The following is a 12,422-nucleotide window of genomic DNA, read 5'->3' on the forward strand; positions in this document are numbered from 1 at the left end:
TAGGTCCCAATCATATTCTGGGAGCTCTGGTGGCATCATGCCTAAGACATTTGACTGCTAAACAGAAGGCTGGTGGTGGTTCAAACCCACCAGGGACTCCTTGGAAGGAAGTTTGGACAATCTACTTCTGTAGTGATACCACCTTGGAAACCCAAGGAGGGGTCACTATGAGTCAAATGTGACTCCACAGCCGTGAGTTTAATCATCTTCTGCTGTTTGTACATTTTGGGTTACGTTTAATAGTATATTGTGCCATAAATTAGGGCTTGCATGTTTGCCCCTATTTTTTCTTTGATGAACTTTATTGTTTTAGGTTTCACATTTAAGTCTCTGATCCATCTGAAGTTAGTTTTTGTGTATGGTGTGAGGTATGTATCTTGTTTCATTTTTATGCAAGTAGATTATCTAGTTTTGCCAGCACCGTTTGTTAATGGCACTACCTATTCCCCATTGAATGGATCTCGGCCCTTAGTCAAAGATCAGCTGACCATAGGTGGATGGATCTATTTCTGGGTTCTCCATTCTGTTCCACTAGTGTATGTGTCTGTCATTGTACCAATACCAGGCTGTTTTGACTACTGTGGCTGTATAGTAAGTTTTGAGATCTGGGAGTGTGCGACCTTTTACTTGGTTCTTCTTCAATAGTCCTTTGCTTATCTGAGGTCTCTTTCCTTTCCATATAAAATTAGTGATTGTTTTTTTCATGTCTTTAAAGAATATTGATAGAATCTAGATGGGGATTGCATTTAATGTATAGATTGCTTTGAGTAGTAAGGGTATTTTCACAATGTTAAATTTTCCTATCCTTGGTATACCCTTCCATTTATGTAGATCTCTCATAATTTCTTGTAGTCATGTTTTGTAGTTTTCTTTGTATAGGTCTTTTGTGTCCCTGGCATGATTTATTCCCAAATATTTTATCTTTTTTTGTAGCTCTTGTAAATGGTACTGATTTCCTTTTCAGAGACCTCTTTGCTGGTGTAGAGGAATCCCAACAGATTTCTGTATGTTGATCTTATATCCTGCAACAATGCTAGATCTTTCAATTAGTTCCAATAATTTTCTTGCTGAGTCTCTTGGGTTTTCTATGTATAGGATCATAGCATCTGCAAATAAGGATAGTTTTAGTTCTTCCTTACCAATTTGGGTGAAGGACTGGTGCTAACTTTTGAGGCTAGGTGCTAGGTGTCACCCAGCATGGCCTGGGTTGAGGGAGTGAGAATGGAATGGAATGAGAGGGCCAACTATGAGTGAAAAAACAAACTCTCTGCCATTGAGTCAATTCTGACTCATAGTGACCCCTTTTGGGTTTCTGAGGTGGTAAATCTTTATGGAAGTAGATTGCTCAGTTTTCCTTCCACCCAGTGGCTGATGAGTTTGAACTGCTAATCTTCTGGTTAGCAGTCAGATGCCTCAGGCACTACACCACCAGTAGCGGGACCAAATCTCAGATCCTAGGGCCACTTGTAAGACATCTGGGAGAAAAGTACCAAAAACAAACCCAGTGCCATTGGGTTGAATCTGACTCATAGAGACCCCCATAGGGTTTCTAAGACTGGAAGTAGATTGTCTCATCTTCCTCTTCCAGAGTAGCTGGTGGGCTTGAACCACTGACCTTCTGGTTAGCAGCCAAATGCTTTACTTACTGTACCCCAGAACTCCTTAGATACCTTGGGAAAACTTGGGAAATGAAGAGCAATGATGAAGAAGACAAGACAAGACTGCTAGAGGTTGGATTGAGCCGAAGAAGAGGAAACTAGTTGGAAGTTAATTTGTATTAGACACTTAAAGTGGTTTATCCTCCTATTTGTGATGAATATACCTGATATAATGGAAGTTCCAGCCAAACCAGAGAACTGTGGGGCTCCTGCAGTGATGAAGTCTCTTGGAGATGGAAAACTCAGTATTATTCCCAATCTTCTTGGCTATCAGTTCCATTGTAATCTATCTATGTTGAGAATTGCCTTTTGTCTTTAAATGAGACTCACCCCTCTTGAGCTTTCTTCTTGGTTGACTTAAAGTAAAAAAATAATAAGTATTTTAGATAAAATAAGTGACTCTCAAGCCTTTTTTTTCTAGTGCTTAATGAACTAATTTCTGAAATTCAGAGTAAAACTAACTACAGATACTAGTAATGTCAACAAATAGGCCCTTAGGTGAAGTGAAGTCATAAAGATTCAGCTGCTGAATATTTAAAAATTTATTATAATTTATTTCATTTATATCTAGGGAAAATCACGTACTCATCTAAACTGACCCTCTTGCAGCTCATTCATAACTGCATACCTTGGCTCTCATCTGCTTCCTCTGCCAGGAAATCCCTTCTTCCTTATTCTGTTTTTCAAGTTCCGTCAAGTGTGTCCTCTTTCCCATAATTTATTCCCACTTGGTGGAATTAATTATCCTTTCATGATACCTTATAATACTTCTATTTGAGTAAATCACACTTAGTATACTTTAGTCCCTGAGTGGTGCAAATGGTTATCATGCTTGAAAGGTTAGAGGTTCAGGTCCACCCAAAGGATCATTGAAAGAAGGCTTGGTGTTCTACTGCCCCAAAATCTGCCATTGAAAACCTTATGGAGCACAGTTCTACTCTGACATGTATGGGGTCATCTTGAGTTGGAATTGATATGATAACCGCTGGTATTGACATTATGCTTTCTAGTTTAAGGTTTTTTTTTTTCTTTCTCTCTCTCTCTCTCATTTTTTTTTTTTTCGGTCTCTTTCCATTCAAACTGTGAGCTCATCAAGGACAAGGATTTGTCTTTTGGTTTTAGAATTCCTTTTATCTAGTGGTGTGCTGAGGCTGGTTGATAGAGACTTATGAGAGATGATACCTCCCAAGTCTTCATTCAGTGAAATCATGTTGGTTGCTTGAAATTAGAGTATTTACACTACAAAAATTGGCTAACAGTTAAAATTAAGACTTCTTGTGCTCAAGAGAAGGAGTCTTGGTGGTACAGTGGTAAAAGCCCATGGCTATTAACCAAAAGATCAGCGGTTCAATCCTACCAGAGCTCTGTGGGAGAAAGATGTGGCAATCTGCTTCTGTAAAGATTTACAGCTTTAGAAACCCTCTGCAGCAGTTCGTCTCTGTCCTCCAGGGTCACTATCACTCAGAATCAACTTGGCAGCAATGAGTTTGGTTTTGTTTTTTTGGTACCCAAGAGTTAATCGTTAAACATTTAACATCATACCTCTGCTAACATCCTGTTACACAGAAGATGCTCAAAAATTGCTTGTTGAAATGTAAAATCTTTTGATGTATTGTTTTGCTAGAACTGCATCAATTTTGTGATTTTTGTCAACATTAGTGCAATTCTTGGGAGTACTGTTAATCATTGTAGGTTTTTATCACTGCAGGCTATTAACAGTGATCATTTTAAATTAGTATCATTCACTAAAAATATCAACACATTTTTCTTTCCCTAATATTTGGCTTCCAGGGTGGAGTTTTAGTGAAAATTACAGAAATGTGCCCTTCTTTGAACTGCTCAGAAAAGGATCACATTCTTCCCGAGAACCAGTGCTGCCGGGTCTGTAGAGGTAAGTGGCTTGGAGGTAGGGGGTGGTTTAGGTTGTGGGGGTAACCTTGGGATGGGTAAAGGTTTAATGAGTAGTGTAATGAGGACATGGTTCTCAAATTCTCCTCTGCTCCTTAGAGCGTTGTGTACTGTACTTAACCTTCTCAGTCATAGTGTCTGTGGTAGTATCTACTTCCTAAGACTGCTGTGAGGATTAAATAGGATAATATGAAAGCACCCAACATTGTACCTAGCATGTGATAAATATTCAATAAATGGTCATTCCTTAATAATAATTATTCCTATAATAATGGCTATTATAATAACCATTGTCATTATGAGTACATTTTTCTCTTGAGTGAGATTGGGAAGCATTCTTTTCAGCTCTTTCTGTGGGCCAGTTCTCATATCTGATAGAAAATGACTTATGGTGAATACTTACCTATTAATTAGATTTATGTGCAACTTTTTAACTTCTTGCAAGAAAAAAACAAAAACTTCTTAAAAGTAGCACTTACTTATTAATTAATTACTAGGGAAAAGTTGTTTTGTTTCCTATTTCAGGTATTTCATTCTTCCCTAAATTTATTTTTGTTTCTTCATGCTCCAGCTCAAATATCACTTCCTCTCTGAAACTTCTCCCATGTCAGAGTTGGATGGATTAATAGAACCTAGAATTTATTCTAATTTTAAAAAAGCAAATCCAGTTAAACTCACAACTATTTTTATGACATTTTATAACTCTGTCCATCATGAATACTTCTTCACATTTTCAAATACCCAGTGAGTTAGATCTTATTTTTTTGCCTTACCTTTGAAATTTCTAGAGTTAATGTGAACCCAGCAGCTTTAGCAGCTTAGCTCAGGAAACATTGTATTTTACCTTTTTCCATCTTTTGTCTAGCACAGAGGTTGCAAAACCTTTTTATGGCCACAAATAGATGTTTTAGGCTTGTAAGCCAGTATGTCTCTGTTGCAACTACTCATGTCTACAGTTGTAGTGTGAAAGCAACATAGACAATAGGCAAATGAATGTGTATGGCTGTGTTTCAGGAAAACTTTACATACAGAAACAGGTGGCAGACTATAATTTCCTGATCTCTGCTCTAGCACCTTCTCATATACTAACACACAGACCAACCAACCATCTGACCAAGCAATACCATAGAGTCTGTTCTGACTCATGGTGACCCTATATGTATCAAAATAGAACCTGGCTCCACAGGGTTTTTAGTGGCTGAGCTTTTGGAAGTAAGTCACCACGTGTTTCTTCTGAAGTACGTCTGTGTGGATTCAACCAACCTTTGATTCACAGTGAGAGTATCAACTGTTTGTATCACTCAGTGACTACTCTGATACACAAAAATGTTATATGTTTCATCTTGGCTTATTTTCAGCTTAGGCTGAGATTTCTTTGTGTGGTCAGTCAGGAGAGAACTATTTTTGATCAAATTCTTAGGAAAGCTTCCTATCTTGATAGCCAAGAATGTCTCGTATGCTCTGTCATCTGCTAACTACACTATCAGAGTATCACCCTGATTTATCTCCTTTTGTGACTACATGCATATTTGCAGCTGGAATGCTTTAGAAAGGTCTAAAGATTGAGTGGAATTTTCAAAGGAAGGCATTTATTGGTAACCGATAGGGTTGTTAGGTAGGTCTTAAAATTTAATGCAAAATCCATCACTAGCTACTTGTTGAGGTGGCAAGTGAGACCCAGTTTATGTAAATCTTTTCTGATTTATGATTTTATTAGAGCATAATCATTGATTGGTCTACAGAAATTCAAGATGAATTTCATTGTCCTGACCCAGTTTACAATAGACCAGGTAGCTCTCCCATTGCTAGCAATCTGAGTGGGGCTTTTACCAAACCTAGCTCAGCTTTGCAGGGAAAAGTGAGAGACACTTCATAGGGATTGGGCCTTAGCTGGGGCTGATCTGTGAAATTGAGGGCTTTCTTCTTTCTTTTTATACTTGCTACCTTCTCAGCTGGGATTTATTGGTGGATAATTGTAGTTTGTGTGTGTGTGTGTGTGAGGGAGAGAGAGAGAGTGCTTTTCAAAAATTGTGGTAAATATATATGTATCAAAGCATTTACCATTTCAACATTCTTTCCTTGTATAAGTCAGTGACATTAATTGTGCTCATCATGTTGTGCAATTGTCACCATTATTCATTCCCAGATTTTCCCATCATCCGTAACAGAAGCTCAGTGTCCCCTAAGCAATGAGTCTACTTTCGTCTTTCCCTTCCAACCACTAATAAACTTAAATGGGTATACACTTGCCTACTCTAGATATTTCATATATGTGGAACCATAATATTGGTTCTCTTGTAACTGACTTATTTCACTCAGTATGATGTTTTCAAGGTCTGTCTATATTATAGCATATATGAGGACATCTTTTCTCTTTATAGCTGAGTAATACTCCCAAATATGTACCACGTTTTGTTTATGCATTCATCTGCTGATAGACATTTGGGTTGTTTAACAACTCCATATTTTGCCTAGAATTGGAGTATGTCTTCAGAAAAGGTATGGAGTGGAGAGAGACTTCTCACGGAGAGTTGGTGTGTATGAAGTCATTTGATACATGAATTCTCTTGGGTCTCCCCTATTCTACTTCGATCTCAGAAGTCACATACTAGACGCACAGGAAGCATTACTTTTGGGTATGGCCTCTCTGGCCTCTCATCATTACCTCCTTCTCTGTTGACTCCTTCAGGAGTCTCCACCTGGCGCTGATAATGGAGGAGTCCAGAACATCTAGCCACTTGTGCACATGCTTTGGGCAGTGGGGAAAACCTGCATTTTATATGACAATTAACAAAAAAATCAATCCAGTGAGCTCAAAGGTCTATTGTCTTGAATTTTGCTTTATGTGAATTTTACTCCCTAGCTCTAATTCCAAGGGGCTCTGGTGGTGTAGTGGTTAAAGCATTTGGCTGCTAACCAGGAGTTCAGCAGTTCTAAACTTCTCCCTCAAGTTGCTCTGTGGGAGAAGATGAGACAGTGTGCTTCCACACATATTACAGCCTTAGAATACTATAGGGCAGCTCTACCCTATCCTGTGTGGTTGATATGAGTTGGAATTGACTCTATGGGAGTAGATTAGAGCCCTAATTCCAATATATTTCCCAAAAGAAGCTCTAGAAGTAACATAATAATATCCTCCAATATTGTGGGAACTGTTTTTCCCCTTTGACTTCCATTTGGTTTTTACCTTTTTTTCTATATTCATGTTTTCTGAGTAGAGTCTTGCAAGACCAGGATGGGGTTGGACAGTTACTGTTCTTGCAAGAGTTGGTAAGCTCAGTGGTAAGTTATTAAGTCCTTTTTACCCCCTCCTTTCCTTTCTACAAAGCAGAAAATAATGAAAATGTGAGAAGCACTCAATTTCTATGTAAAGTAATTTTTATTCTGCATGTGGAAAGGCTGCAGCATTTGCTTTGTGGATTGAGATTGTCTGCTGACTGGCAGCAGCAAGCAGCCGGAGAGGTTGGACGGCGATGAGCTGAAATGCAGATCTCGAGGATGAGCGCAGTGGAGTAGTTGACTCCTGCCACGCTGATGTTATTGATTACCGGAAACTGGAGTGGCTTTGGCCTCTTTCAATACCTGCACCACAGGCCCTTCAATTAGCATACTTATCATCTTTCTTTGTCTTACTGTGAGTGTCAGGTCATTAGTCTGAGTGAAATCAGCACAGAAGAATAGTGTTCCTCAGAAGTCAAAGTCAAACCTTTCTCATGCCTGCTTGGGGAATTTGAAGTTTTCCTAGATTTATTTTCATAGGACTCTGATGAGTCACCCTACCTGAGGACACTTAAATGGGGAATTTGAGAAAGCTGCCAGAGTGCTTTTTGGTTTTTGACCCCAGTTGGCTGATTGCATATCATCCATAAAGCTCTCCAACTTTTTAAAAATAATGTTTAATGATCATATTTTATGAATTGATTCTTTAAACTTAAGGGTCATAGGGGAAAAACCCTGAAACGTTGCCCTCAAGTTGAAGCTGACTGTTGGTGACCAAGTGTGTTATAGCGTAGAACTGAGCTCCACAGATTTTCTATCTTGTAATCTCTGTGGAGGCAAGTCACCGGGCCTTCCTTTGTGGTGCTGCTGGGTGAGGTTGAGCCACCAACCTTTTGATTAGTAGTCATCTGTGCTACCCAGGCACTTACCAAGTATCACTTAGAATGCTTTTGCTATTCTCATGTTAATGATTAAGAGTAGATTTATCTTCAGTACCAGTTGATGTCTCTATATAGTTTGTGTATGAGCATAATGTTAAAACTCATTTTGCTGAATTTTAATTTTTTTCTTAGTAGAACTCATAATTGATTATGAAGCTTTTTTTTTTTGCCCCAAACCAAGTCTTGCCTGTTTTCTTATATAGTTACACAGGTTTCATTGCTCCCTACTCATGATTGACTAATCAAGGTGAGAGGCACAGACTGTATGTCTGGCTAGCTAGCTGTAACTGCAGTTTTTTCTTGGTAGGAATTAAACTTAAGACTTTAGTTTTAAGAGTAGCAGGCTTTGACTGACATATGGTATTCACTATATAACAGAACTTGTATCCAAACAGACTAGGGGCTCTGACACCTTTGCCTCATTAAATCCTGGGTCATGCCAAATGCTGGAACCAGTTCCCTGCCCTTGAGAGAAAAAAAAGGAAGATAACCAGTTGAAAAGGTGGTTAAATTCACAGGGTTATTAGTGCAGCTGGGATGCTCCTCAGGAGAGAAGTGTGGAGCAGTTAGGGAAGACATGTACGAAAGGAATTGAGGTGATGGACATTGGCAGGGAGAAAACACTTTGCAGTTGCTGGGGCCCAAGGTCCGACCCAAAAAAGCTCCAATCACTATTGATCAGCTTCTTTCAGATGCTTCAGGATAGTTTGTGCTGGCAGCATGAAATTTGTTTACCCTTGAGGTAATGGTTGTAGCAGGAGTCTGTCCACTTGAAGTGTGAGGCCATGACGTAGAGAAGGAGGTGTGGACACTGGAGTGACATCCATACCTCTGCCTGGAAGGAAGTAATAAAAACATGAATGTAGCCTCAGCAGAAAAAGATTGTTCGTATATTGCTAGTGCTCTCTGTTAAAGGAGGGAAAAAAAAAAAAAGGAATACCCCTGTTGGAGCATTCTCAGAACTGCTGCAGCAGACACCACACCTAGCATTTGGCTCATCCTCAAGTTCTTGACACACTCCTTGGGATTTCATTTCCCTCGTAATTGGCTCTAATTCTGTCTTCAGTGTCGCCAGTGACTTTGAAGGGTTTTGCTGTATGTTTCTGACTCTCGGTGTTGGGGAAAAAAGTTCTTTCCAACATCTGTTCCGAATGTGTTTATCTGTAATTTTAATTCACGCTCACTTGCCTTGTCATCTGGCCTGCACTGAAATTAGTTGAGATTATCTGTACTCCTAAAGATTTTATGCCCTTCAATTAATCCTCCCAAAGAATCTTGGCATTACATGATTTTCTTCGTAGTTTTACTCATCATTTTAGGTGGATTTTTAATTGAAATGGTTTAAGAGAGAATATTTCAGTGTCTTTGAGGTGACAAAAGGCCTGAAAAAGAAACATTTTATGGGAATGTAAACTAGTGCCTAGTTAAAAGTCCTGGCAGTTTGCAGATGGGCCAGGTCCTCTGCTTATTGATAGATGGATCTGGTCAAATACAGAGAAAAAAAGAAACCCCTGCAGATGTGGGTTAAAGCTATAAGTTCATCTGTCAAGGCTGGGTCAAGGACGCTGAAGGGAGAGCACAGGGAGCAACGTCTGTAGTCCTCAAGGTGCCACAGGGACCAGGGGCCAGGAAGCCTTCAGAAGGGAATATGTCCTAGAATGAAGACTTGAAACTTAAGATAGGCTACCTCGGACAGGAAGACCCTTATGTTGACTCTTGCTGAAGTAATCAATAGTTTCTTGACATAGAACCTGTGAGAGTCTGGAGCACAGGCTCTCAGAGGCTCTTGCTGCTGGCTCTACCCATTGTCTATGTCAGTGAAGTGCCAAAGGAATGTTCTCACTGCACAAGGGCCCAGGCTTCTCTTACAGTATGTATGTTGGTGTAGATAGGTAAGGACATTCAGTTCTCATAAAGACCTGTGGGCCATATCCATCCTCCCTAGGCTGTGAGTGGAGCTGATTTCATACCTATAGGGCCACTGTTTTCGTTACCTAGTGCCACTCTGACAGGAGATACACCATACATGGGATGGCTTTAATAAACATGAGTTCCTTCTCTTACGATTTTGGAGGCTTTAAGTCCGAGTTCAAAGTGCCATGCTGTAGGGGCTGGGTGAAAGCCCCTCAACCTTGGCTTCAGCTCTGCCTCTGGCTCCCAGCCCACTGCAGCTGGAGGCTTTCTTCAGTCAGGCAGCTGCTGGCTGCTGAGGCTGACAAATCCAAGGTTGACCAGTAAAAAGCACGGTCCCCACATTACCAAACCACACAACAGGCCATTTATCCAAGCCCATTGAAAGCCCCAAGACTGGCAGAGCATGGCAAGCTACTGAATGAAGACTCGCCTACATGCAAGGTTCAAGGGTGCCAAAAAGCTGGAGACCATTCCCAAGGCTTCTTATATACAGGAAGCAGACCACGTCCCTAAGGCAGTTACTCAGCTGCTCACAGTGGATTCCACCATGGAGTTGATTACCAGTCTCATCACAGGGAATACTATCCAGCTGCCCAGCCACTTAACCAGACCTAGCCAAGTTGACACACAACCTTAACTGCCACAATTCTACCTCTTGTCAACTTGGCACTTGTACAGATCTTCATTGGGTGGCATTTGTACAGAGCTCCTTCACTGGGTGGCTCCAGTCCTCTAGTTCCTCTGAGTGACGATCTCACTTCAGTATTCCTTTCTTCCTTATATATTGCTTCCAAGGTTAGATGCTTAGCAGTAGATGTGAGAGATAATGGCTTTCTGAGACTTGAGTTAGTGTGGTGGAATCTGGAATGCATTTTCAGATTGTCCAGGTACCTGCCTGATCTACTGTGGGATACATTAGGGGCAGAGGACTGGGAGGGAAACAATGGTTTCTATGTGGAGTCAAACTTTCAGCACCTTAGAGAAGCTAAGGCCTGTCTAGGAATAGTGGCTTATTTACTCCTTGTTCTGGAAGAAGTCACAGTTGCTAAATCATAAAGATGTTTGTTCATCATTGGCTGCAGAAATCAGAAATGAAGTAGAAATATGTGGAGACTTTTGCCAGTGTTAATTATAAAGGACACAGAGTGGGCTCTGAAGAGGGCCAGTGTAGGGGAGACCATGTTATAAAAGGCAGGGTTTAATTAATATCCACGTTGTTGTTATTTGCCGTCGAGTCATTCCCGACTCATAGTGACCCCTCCTTGGGTTTCTGGGGCAGTATTGCTACAAAGTAGATTGCCCAACCTTCCTTTCGAGGAGTGGCTGGTGGATTTGAACCGCCAGCCTAGTCCAGTGGATTTAAAGAAAGCAAATCAATTTTGCTGGCAAACAAAACTCTAGATTCAGGGCCACTAGGGGGAGTCCACATTTCAGACTGTTCCTGACCAGAGGAGAAAGAGCATCACTCCAACATTTATACTTTTTCATTAATTTTCTCACCATGTTCATGACACATGGTGTTCCATGTATCTGGATGTCCTACCCTTTCTCCTACCAACCACCAAGCCTCCTCTTTAGTATTTTGTGTTAGAACTGTTTGTGTTATATTCCTCATACAGTTTCTTATCCTCATACAGTTTCTTATCCTCATACAGTTTCTTATTCCTCATACAGTTATATATCCTCATACAGTTTCTTCTTGTAACCCTGTACTTAAAGTCATTCATTCCTACTAGCGTGAATGCTGAATGAGGGTGGCATTCACGTTTATGCTGTTTATGGTATTCTCTGTTATATTCCCATTGCCTTGTATAGTGAGTGGTTAAACACATAATAGGTGCTTGATAAATACTTGCTAATTGAATGCATGGTATCAGTTTTAAGAACAAAAATTAAGGAGATGACCAGAGTAAAATCTGGAGCCTCATTTCAGCAACTGATGTGCCTTTTTCTCAGCATCTTGTTTCCCATTCAAGTGTGAGCTCCAAGGGGATCTTTCTTATCATGAGATCTCATCCATAGGTGGTTTTCTGTTGTATGACAAGTTATTTTTCTTTCAGCTTTTGAATTCCCCCCAAGGAGTGAGTGATGACAGAGTGTTTCCTGGTGAAGGAAACAAGATTGTCTCTTTGGCAAGGTTCAGTACATTTCATGGACTAGAAAATGTGAATGGCTGATGGAGTACTAGTCTCCACAGAACAGAGAGAGTGTTCTCTGAGTACTCTTTGATGATGAAAGTCATGACCGGGCAGTTGTGTGATGTGATGGAGAGAGAGTGGGTTTTAGAATCATACTTGGATTTACGTTTCTGTTTTGTCCAGTATCTACTATTTGGAACCACAGTGAAGTTTATTCATCTCTAAAATACCCTTTTAACTCTTTTAAGAACTGTGAGGATTTAGTTGTTAAGTCAACAAATGTATGTTGAGTTCCTATTAGGTGCTGTATATTGTTTTAGGCACAGAGTGAACAAACTTGCATGATCCTTTCCCTTGTGGAAGTAAGCTTCTAGTGAGGAGAAATAGATATTCAACATGTGAACAGAGGAATAAACTAATTGTGATAATTTCAATGAAGAAGATTAAGATGGTATGTGAGAGAATAAGAGGAGGCCTAATTTAGCCTGATGGGGGCAAGGAAAGCTTATTTGAATATATATTTATGTTGGGATTTGAAGACTGTGTAGGAATTGCCTCATAGTGTTCTGAGTCAGTACAACAGACTTGCAAAGATCCTAAATCAGGAAAGGGAGGAATTAAAATAAAGATTGGAGGGTGAGATG

The 12,422-nt window shown here is 40.1% G+C and overlaps 1 protein-coding gene across 1 annotated transcript in view; it reads left to right on the forward strand.

Moving 5' to 3' along the window:
* Positions 1-12,422, forward strand: part of NELL1 (neural EGFL like 1) — a 1,238,690-nt gene that overhangs the window by 306,893 nt on the left and 919,375 nt on the right. The window contains exon 11 of the mRNA XM_007955935.2: positions 3,450-3,549. Coding sequence (XP_007954126.1) covers positions 3,450-3,549 — 100 coding nt within the window. The remainder of the gene's footprint in view (positions 1-3,449; positions 3,550-12,422) is intronic.

Source organism: Orycteropus afer, unplaced genomic scaffold (genome assembly GCF_000298275.1).
Source record: "Orycteropus afer afer isolate SDZICR_OR568_19922 unplaced genomic scaffold, OryAfe1.0 scaffold00014, whole genome shotgun sequence".
Taxonomy (NCBI): Eukaryota; Metazoa; Chordata; class Mammalia; order Tubulidentata; family Orycteropodidae; genus Orycteropus; species Orycteropus afer.